At 40.8% G+C, this 24,593-nt stretch overlaps 1 protein-coding gene across 9 annotated transcripts; it reads right to left on the minus strand.

The window, feature by feature from the left end:
* Positions 1-440: 440 nt before the first annotated feature.
* Positions 441-24,231, minus strand: MKI67 (marker of proliferation Ki-67). 9 transcript variants are annotated; one of them, XM_048057643.2, is made up of 18 exons: positions 24,107-24,231; positions 23,125-23,330; positions 22,553-22,666; positions 21,495-21,536; positions 20,436-20,517; positions 20,239-20,354; positions 19,644-19,713; positions 18,690-18,744; positions 14,743-16,242; positions 14,151-14,389; positions 13,029-13,449; positions 11,510-11,625; positions 10,673-10,844; positions 10,441-10,575; positions 7,306-9,596; positions 6,204-6,279; positions 2,574-5,651; positions 441-1,097 (listed from the first exon to the last, which is right to left on the minus strand). In XM_048057643.2, exons 3-18 carry the CDS (start codon positions 22,642-22,644, stop codon positions 949-951), a joined length of 8,634 nt encoding a protein of 2,877 aa, XP_047913600.2. In that variant the 5' UTR covers positions 22,645-22,666; positions 23,125-23,330; positions 24,107-24,231; the 3' UTR covers positions 441-948. The 9 variants fall into 9 exon arrangements, with proteins under 9 accessions (XP_047913600.2, XP_047913591.2, XP_066856237.1 ...); XM_048057634.2 differs by having other exon boundaries at positions 18,690-18,747; XM_067000136.1 differs by having other exon boundaries at positions 18,690-18,762.
* Between the last annotated feature and the right edge of the window lie 362 nt (positions 24,232-24,593).

Below are 24,593 nucleotides of genomic sequence, written 5' to 3' on the forward strand. Positions count from 1 at the left end.
CATATAAAAATGCAGGTTCTTAACTGTGGTCTTAAAAATGCAGTTAGATACCTGAGCTGAGTTTTCTTTCTTTTTGCATTTAATAGAGTCGCAGAAAGCTACCGCCCTTTGAGATGTGTGCACACCAACATTATCCACGGGCCACAGACGCTGCTGACCTCTGGAAAATATTCTCCAAGCCACATTCAGTACTCCACATCAGCTGCAGCTCTGAAAAGGGCCACATCACAACCTCATGCGCTCACTGCTCCCTTCCATTTATAAGCACTGCACAGCATGGCCATGTTTACAAGAGAATTGCCTGAATTTCAGAGGCACCCACAGTACACTTCCAAAAATTATGGCATGTGGCTAAAAAAAAATTAATCTTTTAAATATGGTTGTAAGAGGACAGTAATAATTACATCCTTAATTATTCCTAAGAACACAAAACACAGAAGTCCCAAATTGTTTAGAAATTTAATGGCTTACAAATCTATACTCAGTAAAATGATTTTTTTTTAAAAATAGCAATTTCATTCATAGTAGTTCTGCTAATAAATCTATAGTTTTTAAAAGAATATTTACAGAACTTTAATGGAAAAATAAGACTTAAGCGCATAAAATTTAAGCAGAAAATAGCTTACAATTAAACTGGCAGTAAAGTAACGTGGCTTCCTGACTACTGTACTCATTACCATAAAAAAGGGGATAAATACAAGTATAAAAGATTTATTTTTCTGCTTGCCATTCTGCACAAGCATCGCATGGCTTAGGAACCAATACACGTATCTACTAAAATATGCATCGTCATATCTGTAAACACATTAAGAAAGGTACTTAGATAATATCATCAGCGATTGCTTTACAAAATCTGAACTTAAAATCTGAGTGCAAGGTCAATTCACATTAAAAATTCCTATTTCAATTACTGAATCATTCTAAAAACTGGTTCCTCAACTGTTAAGTCTACTTTCTCGTTCTTGCACTTGCTCTAGTGCTTGATCTTGTTGTCCTGTTCGTCCCTCCAGCAGTCTGAGTTGTCTTCACGTCGCCTTCAAGTTTTTCTTCAGTTTTGTTTCTTTTTCCTTTTTTTGGCGATCTGTTTTCATTGTTCTCTATTTGTAGACAGAAATATTATTAAATTTATATCATAAATCAAGCATTTTATAAAAAGTCAATCTTCAGTTACATTGTTTTTGAAGGGAGATGTCCCTAATGACTACGTTCCAAAGACTACATCTATGAGTTCAACAAACCAGTTACAAAACCCACGCTTCTGCACATCCAATATCCTTTAAAATAGATCCCCAAGGACTTCCAGCTATTTCTGAAAGTAGGTTAACATTAATGAGAGCACCAAAACCAATTAGCTATTGTTTTAGCTAAAATTCCTTCTACCGATACGTAAAACTAAAACATATCTAACTTTGAAGGAAAGAAATCAGCAAAAATGAATGCACAGCAACTATTTCATTGTCCTGCTGGAACTGCAAAGTCAGGCTTTTAGTTGTAACAAACACACTGGACACCTATGGAAGAATCTAGATGGCACAGATCAGTGAAGCTGCTCCAAGAGATGAGCATTGACCCAAGCCCAAGCACCACCAATATACAATAAAATCCATGTGGGGAAAGATGACCTCCCCCAAAAAGAAACTATCCAGACCGGTAGAAAAGCACCAAAACATACCAATCCTCTGGGAAGTGCATATAGTATAGTAGTGTCAAGAAGTGAAAACTAGCAAAAAAAAGTGTGAAGTCAGTAAACCAAGAGGGGAACCTGGCAAAATAGATGTACGTGGTACATTTGGATAAGCACATGTAACTGAAAAAGAGACGAAAAGAAATGCAACGGAGAGCATGATCAAATTTAGGATTAATGCACATAACCTGCCAGAAAATTCCTCAACGTGTATCTGTAAAGATTCACTATTTCCATTTGTATATTTTTATTTGATAATTTCTAATTACAACATGGTATCTTCAAAATTATATCACATCCAGCTGAAAGGTTCAGGGAATATTTCAAGTGTCTGAACCTAGAGTTCTATTGGCTTGGGGAAAGCAAAATCGAAAAAAGGGAAAAGTGGGAGACACGTGGAACTTTTGCTGTCTTTCTGAGCTCAAATACAGCTTCAAGCCCTTCTAGCACCAACTTCATTACAGCACTGATGACTAGTACAAGCTACCCAAAACCTAGACATACAAGAGCAGGAGCTTAGATGGTATTTAGGAGAAAACAAGCACGAACAATGGGTGCTACAAATTTAATTATCGTGCTATGTTCATCACCACCTGTAAGTTAGTTAATTGCTGTATTTAACCTGTAAGTTACAGAAGAACATGAGGACATTTGAATAACTCACCAGAAGAGGAATACATCTGTCAGATGCCATAAAATCAATCCACTCTACTTTGGAGAAACATCTTGTTTGTATAGGATAACCTAGCCCCTTCTTTACTTAAGTCTCTTTGCTACATTAAAGATCTACTCTCTATTTACATTAGACTATGGCAGCCAACAGTAATAACATGTACAAAATTCCAGCTTAGCTATATGTAGAAAATAGAAAACAATTTTTTTTTCTCACCTGATTTTAATTTTTTGGGTGGTAAGTCATCTGCTGGAAACAGACATTTTCTTCTGCGAGAAGTGGAAGTTGTCTGCTGGGTAGGGTTAACCTCTTTTCCTTTTCCAGACTGATTATTTTCTTCAGAACCAGTGGATATCAAACACTGAGTTTCCAAAATGTTGCCATTTTCAGGCAAGCTGCCATTATCGTGAAGAGAAGTAGAAGTAGCTGCCTCTGATTTGAATTGTACATTTTTCCTTTTATTTCTCAGTTGCCTATGTGTTTCCTGGGATGAATTATTTTCCAGAGCTGTACCTTCACCTTCTTCAAGAACTCCCTTTTGAGCTCTGTCTTCAGGCAAGACAGGCTTTTCCCTGAGAAAAGTTGAACTAGTTTCTTCAGATTTGGAAGGAACTATTTTCCTTCTGCCTGCTTTCGATGGATTTTCTTTTGCTGACTGGGTTACTTCCAAAAGTATACCCTGTTGCTCTTCAGGAGTTTCATTCTCACCATCTTCTGGCAAACCCTGAAGTGAACTAGAACTATCAGCCAGTGAAGTGATACTAATCTTTTTCCCTGAGTACCCTTTTGAAAGATCGATTTTTTCTTCAGAAGAGGGTTTTTCAGAAATCATTTTTTTAGCTTCCCTACGATTATTCTTTCTGCTACTTTCTTTTGATAAGTTACGTTTTCCCTGAGCAGAAGTAGAACTTGTAGCTTCTAACAAGATGGCAGCTTCATTCCTTCTGCCTCTTTTCGGTTCATCTTCTGGAACATTTTGATCTTTAGGAGCCTCTTCTCTACCATTATCTGCTGGCAAACCACGTTTTCTTCTAAGAGAAATGGAATTAGTTGTGTGTGACACTGGAGGAGTTTCTTTCCTTCTGCCCCTTCCTAATGGCTTTTCTTTTGCACAGGACACTGATTCCAAAAGCATGTTTTGTTCTTCATTAGTACTCTCCTCTTTATCATCAGTTTCTGACAAGCCACGTTTTCTCCGGAGAGAAGCTGAACTTTTTGCCTCTGCTGCTAGATCAATCTCTTTTCTTTCATCCCTTGCTGATGCATTTGCTTTTGCCTGCAAAGCGTTATTTCCCAATGCTGGACTTTGATCTTCTTTCACAGTCATCTTTTTATCATCACCTTCTAGCAACCCACGTTTTTTTCTGATAGAAATAGAACTCACTGTTTGTGATGCTACAGCAACCCCTCGCCTTGTTCGTCCTCTCAGTGGAACTTCTTCTGTTGAAGAGGGAATAGCTTCCAAAGCTGGATCTTGATCTTTTGCACAAGTCTCATCTTTACTATGATCTTTAATTAAGGTTTCCTTTTTCGTAAAGGTAGAACAAGTTGCTTGTGGAATGGAATCAATGCGCCTTCTTTTGCTCCTCCTTACTTGTACAGGATTTTCTGAAGCCTCATGTTGATCACGTTTGCAAGTCATTCCTTCCTCATTCCCAGGTAAATTCCTTTCTTCTCCTAGAGCTTCAGAACTGGCTTCTTCAAGTTTAAAATTAACTTTTCTACCTCTAACTCTTCTATGTGTAGTTCTGTTATTTTGTGTTTGATTCTCTTGCAGGATTTCAGTTTGCTTTGGTTCATTTGCTTCCTGCTCATTTCTTGTCCGTTTTTGACGGCTCTGAGCAACGCTGTCGCTGTTTAGAGTAGTTACTGATGGGTCAGCTGTGTTGTTCTGGTCTTTCATTACTTGGTGTGACTGCTTGACACAACTAGAGGCTGAAGACTCTTTGGGAGAAGATTCCCCTGTTTCTGACCTACATTTGGGCATAAGATCTAGGCTTTTTACATCCTGGGCAAATTCATCAGCCTTTTTCTCTGAAGAGTCTTTTCTCCCTCTCCTGCTTCTAGTTCTGTTTGCTTCTTGTACTGAGCTTTTGTTTGCTTCCAAGTTCAGAACAGTAATTGGCATTTTATCCGTCTCTCCAGAAGGTGATTCTGACTTTAATCTTAGAGATGACTTTGTTGTATTTTCCTGAGCATTTTCTGCTTCATCTCCCAGAGATACTTTCCTCTCATTTTTGGTGGGTGATTGTGTTTCGGTAACAGTTTCGTTTGAAGTTTCCTTTGCTTTCTGAACATTCTGTGTATTTTCAAGTGCCATCCCGCAAACGTCTGCTTTTACTTCCGTTGGGTGTTTTCTAGCATTTCTTGAAGACTTACCTCTTTTTTCTGTTATCTTTACTTCAAGTTTAGTTCTGTTTTCAGATTCTTCTGTGGGGGCAGTCTCAGAAGTCCACTCATCACCTTGTAGTAATTTTGCTGATTGGTCTTTACGAAGTTTCCTTGTTGTCCCATGAAGCTCCTCTGAAGAAGCTTGTTCAGCCTGTTCATTCCTAGCTCTTCTTCCTCTTTTAGGTGGAAGCAGTGCTTCTGTGTTTTCTATTTTTTTCATTCTTCTAGACCTCTTCTGATGCAATAGAGGAATTTCTTCCCTGTCTTCTACACTACCTTTGTCAGATGTGTTTTCAGATTTTTTAAAATCTGTTTGCAGTTGATAATTTTCATCCTGACTGCTACTAGATACGATTTCTGTCTTTCTGCTTTGATCATCTTCGGTTACAGATGTGTCATTGATGTCATACTCCTGCAAAGTCTGTTTCCTATTTGCAGGATCTTTTTGTAGCACTGAAGAATCTTTTTCACAAGACTCAAGATCCTCACTAGGATGTTTTAACTCCTTTGGTTCTTTAGTTTTGCCTCTTCTTGGTCTTTGAGTATCAACTTGCGTTTCCACAAGTGAAACAGTTTCAACTGTTTTCTCATCAGGATGCTTTGAAACAATTTCTTCTTCCATGCAAGGATTTGTTCTCTTTCTTCTTCCTCTATTTTTAGCTATTGAAGTTGAAGTACTGATCTCTCCCATCTCTTCTTGGATGCTCTTTTTCTCCAGACCTTGCAGTTCTTTTAAATTTAAATCCTTTTCACACTGCTTTATTGAAGTTGGATGTGCAATCTTCCTTGATCTGCCCCTTGTTAGTCTCTGGGTAGAGTGGTCTTCACTAGTTGACAAATCCTGTTGAGAATCTTTACCTTGTGAAGTATTTCCTGGGTCTTCTAAAACAGTTTTATTCCCCCCTACAAAGTTTTTATATAGAAAAGAGCACAATCAAAAGTTATACATTACTATGCCTGATCAAAGTATCTCTGAGTTTTGATTTTCCTAGTAAGGCAGTCTTGCTCAAACAAATCATTTAATTTTAAAAAAATAATAGGGATTTTAACTGACTCCTAGAATAAAACCCAGTTTAGTACACAAAAGTTGTTTTGACAGGTAGCACTCAGCTTTAAAGATATGTTTTGAAAGTCTTTGCAAATAAAGGTGATTTTAAGTGGGTACCTTAGCATCTTTTTAATTTTTTTTTTTATTATTATTATTATTTTTTACACTGATATGTTTGGAGATGTCACCATTACTACACCAGCAAAATACTACCCCATTTCTTAAGCACCGATAGAATGTCAACACTGGTGTTCGTTACAGATTACTGCTCAAATTCTGTGAGATATTTGCTCTTTGCATACTATATAATTTGGAATTTTTGGAACACATCTTGAAACTTCCTAACAACACATATAGTCCTGTGTATTCATTATTACTCTAGTTAAAATAAAAGTATTTGTATCTACCATAGTCACGACTGTCATTAGCACAAGGAGGCACAGCATCTTCTTGCTTAGGATCCATAACATTTTCTGACCTGACCTAAGGAAATAAGCAATAATCAATACATTTCTGTGTGTCTGACAGGACAAGAAATAGTAGTTAACTAATACAAAATTGAGAGTGAAACAGCTGAAAAGAGTTTTGCCAAGTACTTTATGAGTGTTTTATTAGTACTTTATGAGAGTTTTAAAAAGCATTCAGGAAATGAGCTGAAAATTGTCTAATAAGATCTCAAAAGGAGGGTTATTGAATCTAAGTCATTTGAATGTTTTGAAGTGTTTTATTGTAGTTCTACACAGACCAACAATACTCATTTTAATCTATGGATCTGGGAGCCAACAAAAATCAATGCTAATAAAATACACAAATGACAAGAGTGATGAAGGTGTGAATTGTAAGGTCAAAAAGGTAACCCAGAGCAGCCTCAGTAACCATTTAGATAGGGTTCCTTCAAGCAAAGTACATACTAACGCAAGCAAACAGAGTTAGTTATCTCTGTAGAATCGGTGTCCATTCAGCAAGCAGTGAATGAAAGCCTTATGGGCACAAAGAGCAACCAAGTGACTACAGGGTAACACAAAATTTTGGCAAAAGCTCAGTGCTCTTGGATGTTTAAAGAAAAGAGACTTTTGAATTTAATCTACAGGCTATGAAGAAGCTGTACAAAAACAAAAACATGCATATGCCCTACTTATGAAAAGGAAGGCAGAGAAAAAACTCCATTATAGTTTGTAAGTAATTTAAGGGTGCTTTAAACATAACAGAAACAAATGACTAGAAAAAAAGTGCTCCTTCAAATTTGTAATACGCTGCATCTTCTAGTTTTTACCCATTCACCTGGACAAAGCTACCAAGGAAAACACAGGTTGCCAGCTTTACTGTTTTCAAATAAACATCAGGTGCTCTTCTAGAAGGCATTTGTCAGCCAGAGGTCTTGTGCATGAGATATTTTAATGAAAATACAATGAAATATAACATGTCTTATTAGATGGTCTAAGAGGTCATTTCAACCACAGGTTCCAAGCTTGAATAAACTCTTCCCAAAAGATAAAGAAAATATTTTACCTTTGTTTCCTCACCAAACATTTCCTTAACTCCAGCATAATCCAGTTCAGAATCAGAATTTTTCTGTCTGGGTTCTGCCATAAGCCTCTTCAGACCCACAAAGTCATCAACTGGATGATATTTCTCTCTTGGAGTCTGCACTAATCTACTAATTCCAAACATATCTTCTATGGGTTCAACTTTTTCCTTCGGAGTTTTGAAAATACGGCTGACCCCAACCATGTCTTCTACTGGTTGATGTTCCAATTTTGGATTTTTGGGGATTAAATTAACTCCTGTCACATCTTCTACTACCTCCTTTTTTTGTACTGGAGTCTTCAGCAATTTTTGTACGGTGTTTTCATCTGTAATAGGTTCCAACTTTTGCTGTGGGGTCTCCACGACCTGCTTGATGCCTGGTAGGACCTCAGCTGGCTCCAGCTTTTCTTCTGGGGTCTCCATGAGCTGCTTGATTCCCGACAGGACCTCTACAGGCTCTGGTTTCTGCTTTGGGGTCTCCGTTAGCTGTTTGATGCCTGACAGAGCCTCTGCAGGCTCTGGTTTCTGCTTCGGGGTCTCCATGAGCTGCTTGATGCCTGAGAGGGCCTCTGCAGGCTCTGGTGTCTGCTTCAGGGTCTCCATGAGCTGCTTGATGCCCGACAGGACCTCAGCTAGCTCTGGTTTCTGCTTTGGGGTCTCCACGAGCTGCTTGATGCCTGACAGGGCCTCTGCAGGCTCTGGTGTCTGCTTCGGGGTCTCCATAAGCCGCTTGATGCATGACAGGACCTCAGCTAGCTCTGGTTTCTGCTTTGGGGTCTCCACGAGCTGCTTGATGCCTGACAGGGCCTCTGCAGGCTCTGGTGTCTGCTTCGGGGTCTCCATAAGCTGCTTGATGCATGACAGGACCTCAGCTAGCTCTGGTTTCTGCTTTGGGGTCTCCACGAGCTGCTTGATGCCTGACAGGGCCTCTGCAGGCTCTGGTGTCTGCTTCGGGGTCTCCATAAGCCGCTTGATGCATGACAGGACCTCAGCTAGCTCTGGTTTCTGCTTTGGGGTCTCCACGAGCTGCTTGATGCCTGACAGGGCCTCTGCAGGCTCTGGTGTCTGCTTCGGGGTCTCCATAAGCCGCTTGATGCCCGACAGGACCTCAGCTAGCTCTGGTTTCTGCTTTGGGGTCTCCACGAGCTGCTTGATGCCTGACTGGGCCTCTGCAGGCTCTGGTGTCTGCTTCGGGGTCTCCATAAGCCGCTTGATGCCCGACAGGACCTCAGCTAGCTCTGGTTTCTGCTTTGGGGTCTCCACGAGCTGCTTGATGCCTGACTGGGCCTCTGCAGGCTCTGGTGACTGCTTCGGGGTCTCCATAAGCCGCTTGATGCATGACAGGACCTCAGCTAGCTCTGGTTTCTGCTTTGGGGTCTCCATGAGCTGCTTGATGCCTGACTGGGCCTCTGCAGGCTCTGGTGACTGCTTCAGGGTCTCCATGAGCTGCTTGATGCCCGACAGGACCTCAGCTAGCTCTGGTTTCTGCTTTGGGGTCTCCACGAGCTGCTTGATGCCTGACAGGGCCTCTGCAGGCTCTGGTGTCTGCTTCGGGGTCTTCATAAGCCGCTTGATGCCCGACAGGACCTCAGCTAGCTCTGGTTTCTGCTTCGGGGTCTTCATACGCCGCTTGATGCCTGACAGGGCTTCTGCAGGCTCTGGTTTCTGCTTCGGGGTCTTCATAAGCTGCTTGATGCCCGACAGGACCTCAGCTAGCTCTGGTTTCTGCTTTGGGGTCTTCAAACGCCGCTTGATGCCTGACAGGGCCTCTGCAGGCTCTGGTTTCTGCTTCGGGGTCTTCATAAGCTGCTTGATGCCCGACAGGACCTCAGCTAGCTCTGGTTTCTGCTTCGGGGTCTTCATACGCCGCTTGATGCCTGACTGGGCCTCTGCAGGCTCTGGTTTCTGCTTTGGGGTCTCCATAAGCCGCTTGATGCCTGACAGGACCTCTGCAGGTTCTGGCTTTTTCTTTGGGGTCCTTAATAGCTGCTTGATGCCTGACACAACCTCAACTGACTCCAACTTCTGATCTGGAGTTTTCCTTTTACTTGCCAATTTCACCTGAGATGCTTGTTTCTCTGCAATTATTGATACACTATCCACATCAAGATCTTCTTCCAGCACAGCTTGTCTTCCTTCAGGAGTTTTGGTGGATATTATTTCAAACACAGACTTTGGAGATTCCTTCTCTCCCAGAAGGTATGAGATGTCTTGACAATCAAGTTTCTGTTCTGAAGCATCTGGAGTATTTAATGGTGACACCATCATCTCTCCTGAAATAAACAGTAGGTTTATATAACTTGGCAAACAAACTAAGCAGAAAATCCAAACATTCTAATTGCTGTATAACTAAGTAAAAAATGGATTCAACCAGCCAAAGCGTTCTACAAGCTAAAATCCAAAAACATGTTTCAGCAATTGGTTTGATAATTAGCAAGAAGGCAATTAGCTCCTACAAGGCACAGCATACATTTAAAAAATTAAGCATAAAAAACCTTGATGATTTTGTATTTAATCTGATAAAAATCATTAGTATTACTACTACGAATATTGGATAATTTATTCTTGATTTTTGTTGGTGATTCACTAGATGTTCACTTTTGCTAAATTCTTAGTAAAAGAGAATTGAAAGAATTGTGAGTTATTCAGGAACACGACTGAAATGCAAAGTCATACGCAAAAGACGGAAAAAAAGCTAAGTATCATCTTAATACAAATCTTCCTAATCTGACACTTTTTTCTTAAGTAGAATCTTTGCCTGCAAAATTATACAACATAACCACTCCCTGCCATAAGATTTTGTCACTGAATCTCGATGTATCCCCAACAACTGATTAAAGAATTGCCATGCTTCAACACAAGATTTGCCTGAAACAATACTTCAGCATTTAGAAGTTCGATATAAAACTGAACGAATAAAAAAATAACACCTACCAAAAAATTAACTGGAACTACTAGAAAAATGCCTTCCAATACATGATAAAAAATATCAACGGTTCCAAGATGCTTCATCTCCACACCAAGTCTGCCTACCATTAGGCTACACACTGCCACTAAATTGCAGACACAGCTACCCCTAAGTATACTTGAATATTTCTTTCCAACTAACAACCATACCAGATTCTTCAGGAGTATGCAGTTCAGAAACGTCCACTGCAGTGCACGTTGGTGTAAAATCACTGTTATGAACAGGGCTTGAAGGTGATCTTTTTCCACTCATATTTTCTGGAGTTTTAAACATCTCACCCAGTCCTATAAATTATATTCAGAAAAAATGAGCACATATTTTGAGAAAAAGAACTACCCAGTTGGCAGAACCAGTAACAGGTTTTAAAATCTCACAGCTTACCTGTGAAGCTTTCATCCATATTCAAGTTTTGTTTCAAGATCGGATTTTTCACCACTTTAGGGACCTGCCCAGCCGTTCTAATGGTGGTAGAGTAAGCTCTACCTACAACTATTGTAGCGGGAGACTCTGCATGACCTGTGCTAAAGTGACCTTTTATTTTTCTTTCTGGAGTCTATAAAGGAAAAAAATAAAAATTAGGACACAAAGATCCCTTTTATTTAAAACCTAACCAGAATCACTCAAGAGATTCCACAAATTTATTGGTCATGTTTAGCTAATACAGACTGCTGGGCATACAGAAGTGGCTAAATTGCAGATACTTTAAAGGGCTGATTCGTTGTGAAATGCAGCTCATATATTCATTTAAGATTTGAGTGACCATGCTCAATGAGCACCTGAGACAAGTTTTCTTCGCTTTCAGAAATGCTCAGGGATTATCCTGGGAGTGCTTCAGTCTTACTCCTTTCCACCTTCATAGAATCCTTTAGGTTGGAAGAGACCTTCACAATCATCCAGCCACCAACCTCATCACCACGTAAAGTGGTTAAACCGAAATAGAAACCCTTTTAAACAGTAGTACAGCTTGAACTGTAGACAAGGAACAAATACTTACTCCATCCACCCGACACATTCTGTTATTTAGATACTTTCTTAAGGTGCTTTGAATTAATACATTACAGTAAATTCAAGTAGATTTACACACTGTGAGAAAGACATCAATACCCATTTAACACCTTGCCAAAATCTCATAAGCTTCCAGTTTCTGCAGCAAGACACCAACAAGCTGTTTCGTGGTTTAGCAAACCCTTAAACCTTAAAAAGCAGTAAAAAGAATACCTTTGGTGACTCTGTTATCTTCTTCGCCGGTCTTCCTTTTTGGGTACGTTTTTTAACAGCCTTTGCCTGTGGTCTTGCAACACCTAGTTTTACCACTTCTGCCCAAGATTTCGCAACTACAAAGCAAAACAGGCACAATAACCTTAATTCTCAGCTGTGTAAACAGGAATTCACAGCTATTTATGATTCCAAAGGATTTGATGCAGTCAGAAATAGAAGTTATATTGTTTGATAACAGCAATATCAAACTATGCTCAAGAGCTATGCGAAAACGCAGTTTCAAGCTGAAGTTGAACGAGTGTCTGAGCACCCAGTACGTTTCCACAACAAAAAGCGCCACGCAGCATCATACATCACAGATTCTGGAACCGAGTGCTGACCTCATTCTGTCCTCACTCTCTGTTGGGAGTTCAAGAAGCGTTTGGACAGTGCTCTCAGACACATGGTCTGATTTTCTGGGTGGTCATTTGAGGACCCAACAGTTAAACTTGATCATCATTGTGGTTTCCTTCCAACTCGGGATATTCTGTGATTCTATGAAATATTTTCCTCAATACAAATTTGCCATAAGCCTTTCGGTCCTGCACTTTATTATCCCTGAACTCTTCCTTGACAGAATGTAAGGTTTAACAGCAAAAAATGTTTTTTAAGTGAAACATATCCAGGATTAACCAGGAAGGCCTGTGATTTTATCTCACCATATAATGGGACTATCACTGGGACACTGCATGCAGTATGTTATTCAGAACTTTAAAATGATACTACAAAAAAATAAAGACAGTAAAGAATAATAAAAATTGCCAGATGAATGTTGATATTGATAGGAAACTTTAAATTTGACTTTGAAAGAGTCAAATTAATATAATCTGTTTTCATAAATTAAAGACATCTTGTCTTTAAGTGTCTTCACAAAGATTAAATTTTCAAGAACCAGAGCCCCTCTCAATTTTTCCAATGTTATCAAAACTATTTTGACCAATATTCAAAGTTGAATGTTCAACAATTAAAATATTTGTGGCTCAATGGCTATCATCCATGATGTCTGCCATATACTCAACAGTTACAGGCAATGCAGTCTACAAATGACAGTGTGTGAACTGTTTAGGGAAAAAGGCATAAGGAAACTAAGCTGAATACAGATAAAGTGCATGTTTTCACCAACAAAAATTATATAATTGATACAATTTCAGTTCAATACTACTCCAAATTGAGGGACTTGGAGGATCAATACTGCAATTAACCTAACAAACAGAACCTTAATTCTACCATTTTTCAATTTCTGAGTACTAAGATTTATGTTCTAAATACCATGTTATATATTGCTTTAGCAATTGGATTTATAAGTGTGAAAATGTAAAATTTTGCAATTCTCAGATGGTTCAAAAAAATCCCCAAACCATCAGAATATATGCCAATCATTTGGTGGTCTCTGTATAAAACTAATAACAGGACTATTTCAGTTTCGTAGCTGTTTTTTAAAGCAGTAGAATTCATATTAAAATTAACTGCTGAAACAAACCTAGTAAATTGGCAGTAGAGGCACCGCTTCTTCTTTTTGCATTGATAACTGCTACAGCACCACTCCTCCTCTTCATGGGAGTCTTCTTCGAACTACGTTGTGAACTTTTTGTTAACTTGTTAGGTGTTGCCATTAAGGCGTTATCATCTTGGCTAACATGATTAGATGTAGGTGTTTGCACTTGGTCACCACTCTTCTCCTCTGTATTCATATCTTTTTCAACACCGTTCTGCTCTTCTGCAATTGGCGATGGTGTTGTGATGAGCGAAACAGAGAAACGTCCTTTTGTGTAAGGTGCTGGAGAGCTTGTAGTAAGCTCCGGTGTTGCTTTTCCAGAGTCAGGGGAAGAGGCAGCTGGGGGCGTCTGGGCTGGCAAATTTTCTGGTGACATTTTTTCTTTTTGCAAACGTACAGAAAGTTCCTGGTAGAAAAAGAGAAAAAAAATACTGTGCAAAGCTGAACTACATATTCTTCTCTATCTCTGAAAAGTAAATTCAATAGTATAAAATATCACCAGATCAGTTGAAAAAGCCTTGGATGTTACTCTCTAAGAAAAAAACAAATTGGCAACAATTTTTAAATTTCAAAAGCCTCAAAAGGCACGTGCAAATCCAATTGAACAAGTTAACTTTGTTACTCTAGTTTATTCAAAACAGTCTTATTCACATAAAGTGCACTACAGGCTTTCACTAGTTTAAATCAGCAGCTGAATGTTTTCAGACTTCTGGCCAAGCCACATGGCCATAGCTTGCATAGTCTGGCAACAAACCACTCTTCTAGATTGCGTCTGTTTTCTGCTATTTATGATTAACTGGTGCCAGTAGATTCTGCTGTTAAGCACAAGCACACAGAAATATGCTCCTAAACATGCATGAGAACAAGCAAAAACATGCGGTGAAAAAAAAGCACACCCACTGGATAAAGACAGGTAGACAAACAATAAGCTGCATACCCTCCTTTGAAGGAAAAGGTTTTAAAATGGTGATTAAAAAATACCATTTTAATTCCCAATTAATGTGTCCACTTCCTAATATACATCTTCATTATTCATTTTGAATTCATTTTTAGAAATCTTTGAATTTACTTAGCTTAACAACTTGATTAGCCTTAGCATTTATTTACCTGGACTGCAAAGTGCTTCAGTCCCTGAGCCTTTTTCAGCACTGCACGTGGGGTGTCTCCAAATGGTAAGCTCAGTCTTGCAGGGATCGCACCTCTTTTAAGGGGCGAGTTGGGAGGCAAACTTTTGTCAAAGAGTTCTGGACTTAGATGACCACCAAAAGACACTCTTTTTCTCTTTCCTAAAGGCTGAGGTAACAGATCACCGCTCTTCCTCTTCTGAGATGCTATTTTTGTCTTGCCTTAAAAAAAAAAAAAGCAATAATTGAATATATCCACACAAATCAAAGAATCCAGGAAGTCACCATTTTAACCAGAATAGAAAACAGTGCTTACTTGGACATTTTAAAGTTGGAAACATATTAGAAAATAACTCGTTTATATTCAATTAGGTAAACTTTTATAAAAATTATTGGGTATTTTTAGGGTCATATATATAAAAACATGATAAATGTTACAGAACCGATGTGTCAGCAATTAATTATACATTTAGATGGAAAAATTCTCAGGAAAAATTCTCAGGAAAAATTCTCAGGAAAACTAAGAGATTTTCTCCAATTCAGTACCAACAAGGAATGAAATTAAAACTATTTACCTGATTCTTCTTCAGCCAACAGGCCAGAAACACTCATTTCTGAAACAGCCTCATTGCCTTCCAGTACATTAGCACTTCCAGAAGACCTTCTTCTTGACGAGAATCTATGAGGTCTTGGAACACTGGCATTTTCCAGATCTGATTTCTGATTACACCCATTGGTGGCCAGATCTTGTTGAGTTCCACTGTCCTGACTGTCTACAGTCTTATTGTGGTGTTCTTTAACTGCATTTGTCTCCGATGCTTTCTCAGTTCGCAGCAGTTCAGAGGTCCTTTGCCTACCCCTTTTTCTTCCAGAGCCAGATTTCTCACTAGCAGGAGATGCCAGTTCTGATTTTAACTCTCCTGAAGTTGGTGTCTCTGAATGGACACTTTTGTTTACAAATTCTTTACTTTGTCTGACATTTCTTCTGGGACTCTTGGAATTAGAAGCAGGAGACTCAGAATCTCTCTTTTTTGAGTCTACATTTGTCTGATCACAGATTTCTTTCAGCACTTCTACTCTCGCTGATTTTCTTGGTGTATGTTGTTTACTATTTCGTCTCTGTTTTAAGCATTTATTTTCTGCCAATGGCAGTTGTTGGAGGCTATCATTTCTGCACACTGTATCTTCCCTTTGAATTTCAGCTGAAATTTCTGAAAAAGACTTACGTTCCAACGACACACCTCCTCGAGTTGTTGGAGTACCAATATTTACAGAATCCACCCCAGTAGCTTCTTTGGTAGGTGACGTGAAACAAGATCGAGGACTCTTCCTTCTGGGGGTTGGTGTAGACACTTGTTTACCTACTTCAGAAACATTTGTCATGTTTGTTGTTTGTGCTATTTTCTCTGCTGTTATTGCAGAGTTGTAGATTTTCACCTTTTCCACATAACCCAAGCGCTCTATGGAGCATGGCTGCAGCGAACGTGCTGCATTGCTGTCATTCTCCTTATTGGGTTTGGGTGTTTTGGCTGTAACTTCAGTGCCTTTAGATTTACGTGGTGTACTTACTTCCTTATGATCTTGCAAGTTACTTCTCTTACCAGTACCTTTTGTCATCTCCTTTGAAACAGAAGTTTGCGGACTTCTGGTAAAACATTTCTTGGTAGCACTTCCTACTGTTGAGATTTGATTAAATTCTGAACTAATTACTTCTTGTTTCATCTTATATTCTTCATTATTTTCACTTATGCCTATTTCTTTTTCTTTAGCCGGGCTTACAAGATCACAACTTGATGCAAGTCGAGCACTTGGTTCTTGCAGAGCACCCTTACCACCTTCTGTTTCAGCTTTTTCAGGTACATTTCCTTCTTGCAGAGTTTTTTTCACTTTAATCTCATGTTTCAGTGTTTCATACAGTCTACTAAACGGAGACATTTCATTTTCCTTTTTAATGGATTGTTTTGTCTTATATGAAGATTTGGGTGTTTGTAGCTTAACTGGTAAGGCTTTGGACATATTTTCCTCTGTACTTTGTTTATTTTCATCAGCATTTTGTTCTTTGCACTCAGAATGATCTACAGCATAAGCAAAGCAAAAACAAAGTTAGGTAGAAAATGCAGAAACTCAAGTAAAGTTCCTTAAATACAGATGAGAATTCCCTCCTTTCCTCTACTAAGACTAGCAACCAGGCTCCAGGATATAGGACTGTAAACAAAGCTCTGTTTACAATAACAATTCTCTCCTAATAAAAACATTAGTATTGAAATGCTTAATGAATTTTAAGTTGCAATCTGGACCTTATCCCATATTCAGATAAGGCAATTTGTATTTCATGCTGCTGTTTTTCTTCAGTGGCTTATATACATATCTTTCACGGCTGCCACAAGACAAATCTGTAAACATAGAATTAAACAATCATTCAGATCGGCTCACCACAATTCAATCAGTTTTCTGTCTTGCATTTACACATGTGCTGTTTTGTTCTAACTGTATCAATGCTTCTCTAGGGCAAAGCAAGACAATAAAGCAGAGCTAGCACTTCCCAGATGAGACAACGCAAGTGACTGCACTCATGCAGGAAGCCTGAAGTAACATGCTTCGCTTCACATCTTCCATGCACAGAGTAGTCAGCTAGTAGGGTTCATCCAAGAAGTTGCCTTTCTAAGCCACAAGCTGAGCCCTTGTGAACATCTATACATCCACAGTCTCAACGCTGCCATATACCAGCATGAACATCTGCTAAAACAAATGCTGACATGTTGACTTCTCTTAGATGCAACGGGAAATACACGTAAAGATGTAGAGACTAACATACAAGGAGAAAGCATGCTGATCAACTTTTGGAGAAGGAGATTGGGGGGCGGTTAGGAAGGAGATCTTTAAACATGATCCTTTTGGATTTCAGCAAAGCTTTCAATACTGTTTCTCACAGTATCCTGGACAATGCATCCAGCATACAGCTAGACAAGTACGCAATACAAGGGGTGCACAATTGGCTGATGGGTCAGGCTCGGAGGTTTAGAGTAAATGGGATTAACTCAGGCTGGTGGCCAGTCAATAGCGAGGTTCCACAGGGCTCCATTTTAGGGTCAGTTCTCTTCAGTGTTCTCCTTAATGACTTGGACGCAGGACTTAAAGGTATACTAAGTTTGCATATGACACTAAATTAGGAGGAGCTGTTGACTCCCTCAAGGGCAGAGAGCCCTCGCAGAAGGATTTTGCCAAATGAAAGGGCTGGGCAATGTCCAACCACGTGAAGTTTAACAGGAGCAAGCACCAGATTCTGCACTCGTGACAGGGCAGGCCTGGCTGTATGTACAGACTGGGGGACAAGAGGCTGGAGAGCAGCCCCACAGAAAGGGGCCTGGGGGTTCTGGTCAACAGCAAGTTGAACACGAGCCAGCAGCACGCCCTGGCAGCCCAAAGGGCCAGCCGTGCCCTGGGGTACCTCAGGCCCAGCACTGCCGGCCGGCTGAGGGAAAAGGGATGTCCCGCTCTGCTCGGCCTGCTGTGGCCTCGCCTCGAGCAATGTGTGCGGCTTTAGGCACCAGAGCATAAGCACATAAAACTATTAGTGTCCAAAGGAGGGCTATAAAGATGGTGAAGGGCCTAGAGGGAAAGGTGTATGAGGAGCAGCTGAGGTCCCTTGGTATGTTCAGAGCAGAGCAGGCCGAGGGGAGGCCTCACGGCAGCCTGAAGCTCCCTAATAATCTGAGATAAAACCACCCTGTTAGTTTAAAGCCATTACCCATTGTCCTATCACTACACCCCCTGACAAAGAGTCCCTCCCCAGCTTTTCCGTAGGCCCCTTTAGGCACTGGAAGGCTGCTATAAGGTCTCCTCAGAGCCTTCTCTTCTCCAGGCTGAACAACCCCAACTCCCTCAGCCTGTCTTCTGTCTTACTCATATTGCAAACTATGATTTCAATCAGCAAAATTAACTCTAGGTAACTCCAAAGCAATACCTGTTTCAAACACTGATTAGAAAAGAATATCTTAGATCAAAAATACTCGCTCAAGATGATCTAATATTTGCTCAAAAGCAATCTGTTCATGTATTTTTATCACAAAAGTGTATTTGTGATGTTCTAACTTTTTGCTGCTGAAAAGTAAAATGTAATAAGCATTAAGTTTCACCTATCAGTTTCAACTGACATTTGCATTGCATTTGCACAACTAGTGTACCGAACTCCTTTCTTAGGTATAACCTTTGATTTAAATGATTTGTGCAGATTCAGTTTACAATATAAACATGTTTTTGCCGATTCCAGTCCAAGTGTTACTGCCCATTTCTCAGGATGCAACTACATGTTTTCCCCTGGCAGGACTTTGCTTAGGTAAATCACAGCATTTAAGTACAATGCAGTAGTGCACTGACATAGGAAAGCGTGCTGTGCTCAGTTTGAAAAATCTTAATATATTTCTTTTGCTCTTTTCAACCTTGTTTTTCCTCCAGATGCTAACAATTAACATAAAATTAAGGAGGAAGATGAATGCAACCCCCTTCTAATACAGGTACCAACCTGAAGATCTTTTAGATCCTGAAGTTTGCTTATGTAATAACTCCACTTCTGCCACCTGCTGAACATGAAGAACCTGTAAATTTGTACAACATTACAGCAGAGCAACAAATATTTATTTAGCTTTCTACTGAACATTGAAAAACACTAAATTCATAAATGTGTAAGCATTGCATACTGAACAGGTTTAAAAGCACTCAAATTAAAGCAGAGTATTTCACCAGTTAAGAACACTAACCGATACTCTACATAGCAAGAGCTCAAGTTTTCTTTTCTCATCATTAGCTCTAAAAGCAGCTGTAGCACATGAACATGTACAAGCACATTCTAAGCTCACTTTTTTACCAGACTTAGCAGAAGAATTTTATTTAAATAAGAGAAACATAACATACAAAAAACTTCAATAGCCAAAGTACTCACTATGTAACAACATCCCCTTGGAGGGATAAAATATTGTTGGGAATGAAAAAAGAAACAAATGCAAATAAATTATTAAAAGGTAGACTTAGTTTGATATTTATAAATTCCAACAATACATTAGTTTACTAGCACATAAAACAACATACTTTTGGAGTAAAAAAACGCTCAGGCTCTAGGGCAAACAACCCCATTTAACAGTACAAGTATATCCAATGTTAATACTTTGTTTCCTGCATCCTGTCATCTCCTCAAAAAAGCTAAGGATTAGTTTTTAATAGGTTACCTATAATCTTAATAGACTAGTAACAGATCTATTAACAGAAACTGGTAACTCTAAAAATAATATATTGAGTTCTAAAAAAATTATCTAAAGGAGTTCATTTGTGTTTTCAAACAGAAAGCTGGCCTACAACTGAAAAAGTATTCATTAAAAAAAAAAAGCAGACAAAACCCACACTGAAAATGGAAAATAGAATACCTTATCAATACTGATACCAATGTACTTGGCAATAAATAAGCCTATCACCACAAAATTACCTGCCGCGTTTCATCTTTTAGAGATCTGGAACGCCTCTTCCTTGGAGTTGATTGGAGAGGATATTCAAACCTGGATAAAATATTTTAAAAAGTAAAAATAAGCATTTTTTGGTTAAATAGCTGATAACTAAATTCCCGTTATTAAGATAAATGACCTACAGAGAGTTGTCCCACTCCCAGCAACACAAACATATTGCTTTAAAATACTTTAACTACATAAAAATATTCTTTTCTCCTAGAAATATGTTTGTCCTTGAAACAAAATCAAAGTGATCTCTCCAGACAATTCTATCTTTATTGATTTAGCTTAATATAATATATAAAAGTAATAAAAAAAATCTTTAAGCCGTCTTGCCTTCTAGAGAAGCTCTATAACACATTGTAAAGAGATACAAAATAAACTAAATTATCTTTCTGAAAATGGTAAAATGACATTTTAGGTTTTCCCATTCATCTACTGCTATCTCCTGTATCTTCATCCGGCACGTAGAGACTGTGTCCACAGAGTTCTCCGCACTGTTTGGCTGCAGAACACGTTCTAGGATCAAGGCATTGTCTGTGTCAGAGACAGTTTGTCTCTGTCACTGGCACTTACCTGAAAGAACGATCAATAATAGTTAACACATCTCCGTGCTTCAGAGGTACAGGTTGCTGAAAACAGCTACCGTTCAGCTGCGTAGGATTTACTGTACTTAAATTTGTCAAGATTGCCTAGAAAGGAAACAAAAATTTCAGTAGTCTGATGACGTGCAACCATGAAATACAAATGTCATTAAAATATGCATATCTTACCTCCTCGTTTTCATTTACTTCAATTTTACAATGTTCTTTCGAGACCTGAGGCAACTGGATGCGGATGTCACATTCTGTTCTCCTACGGGTGAAAATATAATTTGAGTTTCAAGACACGCAAAAGACAAAAGACAGAAAAATCTGACTGCTGTAGAATTCGCTGACTTCCCAAATTTCAGCTAATAATTTGTACAACAGCACGATACTTTCTTAAATTTGATAACAGAAATGCTGAGGTTAGGGTCCGTGTTATCTCCAATCACCACAAGTGATAGAAGAAAACTAAGAAGCCGCACGCTAGAGGCTTTGCCTGTTCTATGGACTGCAGAACAACACCTGTCATAGTTGAGTAGCTGCAACATTTATAACGGTAACTGTGTTTAATTAAAAAAAAATAGAACCACAACCACCCTACTTGTTAACACAGACAAGAACACTGAAAAACAAAGGGATAAGAAAATACATTTAGTGAAATACTTAACGTGATGTCTATTGCACTAACAGAGTTTGGAACACTAGGAAAAAGCCAGAACGTTATTACTACCACAGGGGAAACCTTTTCTCCACCAAAAAGAAGTGAATGCGATGAGCAGTTTAAGTTCCACCACTTTTCTCTGGACACGTACATTTAATATACGCCAACAGACCTAAGCAAGAGACTAGTCACTAAGTGCTCCAGGTAAGAAACAGGGGGAATGCTATACTTGGTGCTAATTTCAGTGATGAAAAGTGGTGGAAAAAACAGCACAGCAGTAAAAAGGATAGAAAAAGAAACAAATCAGAGAGAGAAACTTGGAGTCTAAAGCTTAGATTCTAAGTCACGTTATCAGCAAAATACACTCCTTCCAAAATCTGTCCTAATGCTAACAATATAGAGATCAAAAAAATAGGGTCTCGGTACGGCACGGCTGGCTAAGAAGCAGCCTTTTCATCTGCCAGTAAAACCAATTATTACAGGACTGGCTCAAGTGTGAAGCCGCAGATTACCATTAGTGGCCAAAATGGTTAGAATGCAGGCTTGCCCTGCCTAACCCACCAGGGAGTGTTGAACTCATTCACCTTAATTGGATAAAAGAGTTGAGATCCTGAAGACAATTAAGTCTGGAAAAAAAAACGCAGGACACATTAGGCAACGAATGGGAAGAAATGAACCACCTAAGGCTTTCAACTGTGACAAAAAATAACAGGAGCTTATGCTTCCATAACGCCAGAGAATCCATACTGGAAAAAAGGTAAAATAACCTAATTCTGAAAAATCAGTTCATGACAAGCCTAAAAAGACACATGTACATATATGTATATGTTATATATATATATATATATATTTTAATTAATCTCTAGTAATTTTGACACATTACATTTTGTGGGTCTTAGGCAGCAAATGTAACAGCCGTCATACCAGGCATACTGTCCACAGAAGCACCTCGCACCTCTCACCGATGCAGATGACAGAAATTCATGTCTGTAAAACTAATTCTCATCTGTCTGAGCAGCTCTGCTGAAGCCAAAGAAGAGTATTATTGACACTGCAGTGCTTCCAGTAGACTGGCACTATGGAATCTGATTCAGGACTGGATAATTAGTTAAGATATCAATCAAAAAAGTGCTGAGCAAACCCAGTTCAAGAGAAGTAAAAACATTTTACTTATCAATTCTTGATACTAGCTCATGCATTCCATTACTGAGGTCTTGGAGAAACAAAAAAAATATTGCAAAAAGCACTGACATGATCACAGTTGAATGCAAACCACACTCCCTTCTGCACTGGTTGGTTCTCTAGGACCTGCCCCCTGGTAAGAGTACCACCACTTGCTTATTGTATATACGTCATGTGTAGATTACTTGCAATTTCATAGCTTTATCAGATCTCTTTGCTAAATTTCTCTTGGCCAGAAACTTTGGGGAAAAAAAGAACTTTTAGCAAGGAAAAGACAAAAAGCAATGACAAATAGTAAGTTCAGCTCAAGTAATGTTAGTCCGATAGCACCTTCCCTGCCCTGAACACTAGTGACAAATACAAATATTTGTTTCTTGCAAGTAAGTATTAAAAAGATTCTGTCTGCAGGAAATATCACTAATATTATTTCAATGCATCTGAGTACTCAACATGTTCTCACCTTCCGAATAAACAAGAACTTGCAGTGAGCGGAAAGTGAATCCCATCGGTCCCATTCCGTTTAATTACAATTATTTTCCCGAAGAGCGGCATCTTCAAACATAAGAAGTCTTACCTACACGAGAACGTCAAAATTACTCACCCAAGCAATGATTTATTCTCATAAATATGTAAAACAACGTTACCCTTTTTTTAAAATGCTGTTCAAGACATTTTCTGAAGTACAGCAGAAGAACTTTGTGTACATGCCACGTGAATTAAGTGCCATTTATGTGTGCTTCCCTGCACAGGCACCTGGGAACTATCCAACACGAGCATTCGCTGAAACTGTGCACGGAAGCTGAGGACACCACATGTTTGGAGCAAACAACGCTTACAAACGGTGGCAAGAGCAGTCATCACGTGCTCACATAAACTTAGTAATACCGCTTTTACGTATGCGGTAACTACTTGTTATCCACCGGAGCCTTTGCAAAGAGGCAGGACCACGCATACAGTATTTCATTCCATAAGTGATTTAAAGCTACTTTCAGGTAAGCAGTCACCCCTCCTCACCTAAACCTGGCACGTTACCTTCCTCTCATCTACTGGGACATCCTCAGACTTGGCTTTCAAGTAAAGCTGACTTTGAAGCAAGCCGAGGCTATGTGACCGTAGCTGTAACTATTTGTCTGCTGCTCTCCGTCGCTGCCAGTTCTTAAACCCGCAGCACAGTTTCACAGAAGTCCTGTTGAAGGTTGGGTCTCAAAAGCAGTTGTGTCTCCTCGGCTCTCAGTAAGCTGATAACACAGTAAGGGGAACAAACCTGCCTCGTCGTCTTCCCCAAGGAGGAGGGGGAAGCACCCGTCATTACAAAAGGATCAGGGTCCCAAGCACTGTGTTAAACCTGAATCTGACCGCACCACAACGTTTCTCACCCCATGACCCATCAGCGAATAAAGGAGCAAACGGGTAGCGCCTGGAAGGAGCCCTGCAGGAGGGCAGCGCTGGGTGAGGTGTCAGAGCGGTGCCGGGGTACCTGGCAGGCTCGCACAGCCACAGGCACAACGCGGGCAGCTGGCACGGGGCTTGCCCAGCGAGCTGCGTGTGTGACAGCAGGGACAGCGCTCCTCCGCTGGGCGAACCCCTGTGTGTGCCACGAAGCGGGACCGATCCTCGACACAGCCTATGCATGGTGCGGTACCAAGTGTTATGAATTTGGAAGTAGCTCCTACGAAAACGCATAGGATTAAAGCCCAGCGTCTCTGCACCGCGAGCAGCGTGCCACGCACCGTAAGGACAGCGCCGAGGAGCGCTTCTGGCTTGCTTTCAGCATGCTTCCCGGCGCCCCGCTTCCCCGTCGCCAAGCAGTAACCGCGTGCATTTCTGAAGTTTATTTACAGCCCAAAACGCGGCTTCGCCACCCGCCTCCGAGCCAGCGGCGGTGCTCTAACCGGCCTCACGCCGCTATCCCCGGCGGCACGGTGCTGCTTCCACCGCTGCCGCAGCCCGGTTCCTCTCCGGACACCCCCTAGGGACGCAGCCAGAAGCCTCCCGACCCCCTCCCGGCGCTCACCCGCGGCGCGGTGCCGGCTCCCTCCTGCTCCCGGTGCCGCTCCGGGTGCCGCTCCCCGCCGGCCCCGCGGTGCCCCCCTCCCGCCCTGCCCGCGCGCGCCAGCGCCGCCGCCCGCTCGTATCCCTGCGCCGAGCCGCTGCGGGCACCAGAGGCACCGGGCGGTCCCGGCGCTGCCCGGAGCCGCCCCGGCGGGACGCGCCCACGCACACCCAGCCCCTGTCGGGCAGCCCCGCGCCCCCCCGGCCCTGCCCGGCGCCGCTCGGCGGCCGGACTCTTTTAGCCGTAACGGCCGGCGCTGCGGCGGAAGGAGACCTGACCGAGCGTGTGGCGCTTTTGAAAAGGCGCGCGGAGAGCCGCGATTGGCCCAAGGGGAGCGGCGCGTGGCGCGGCGCAGCCAATGGGGGCTGCGGAGGGCGTTTGATTTCAAATGGCCGCCGCGGGGCTGCCCCCGCCCCGCCCCGCCCCGCCCCGCCCGCACAGGGCGGGA

The sequence above is a fragment of the Anser cygnoides genome, chromosome 7, assembly GCF_040182565.1.
Source record: "Anser cygnoides isolate HZ-2024a breed goose chromosome 7, Taihu_goose_T2T_genome, whole genome shotgun sequence".
In the NCBI taxonomy this organism is placed as follows: domain Eukaryota; kingdom Metazoa; phylum Chordata; class Aves; order Anseriformes; family Anatidae; genus Anser; species Anser cygnoides.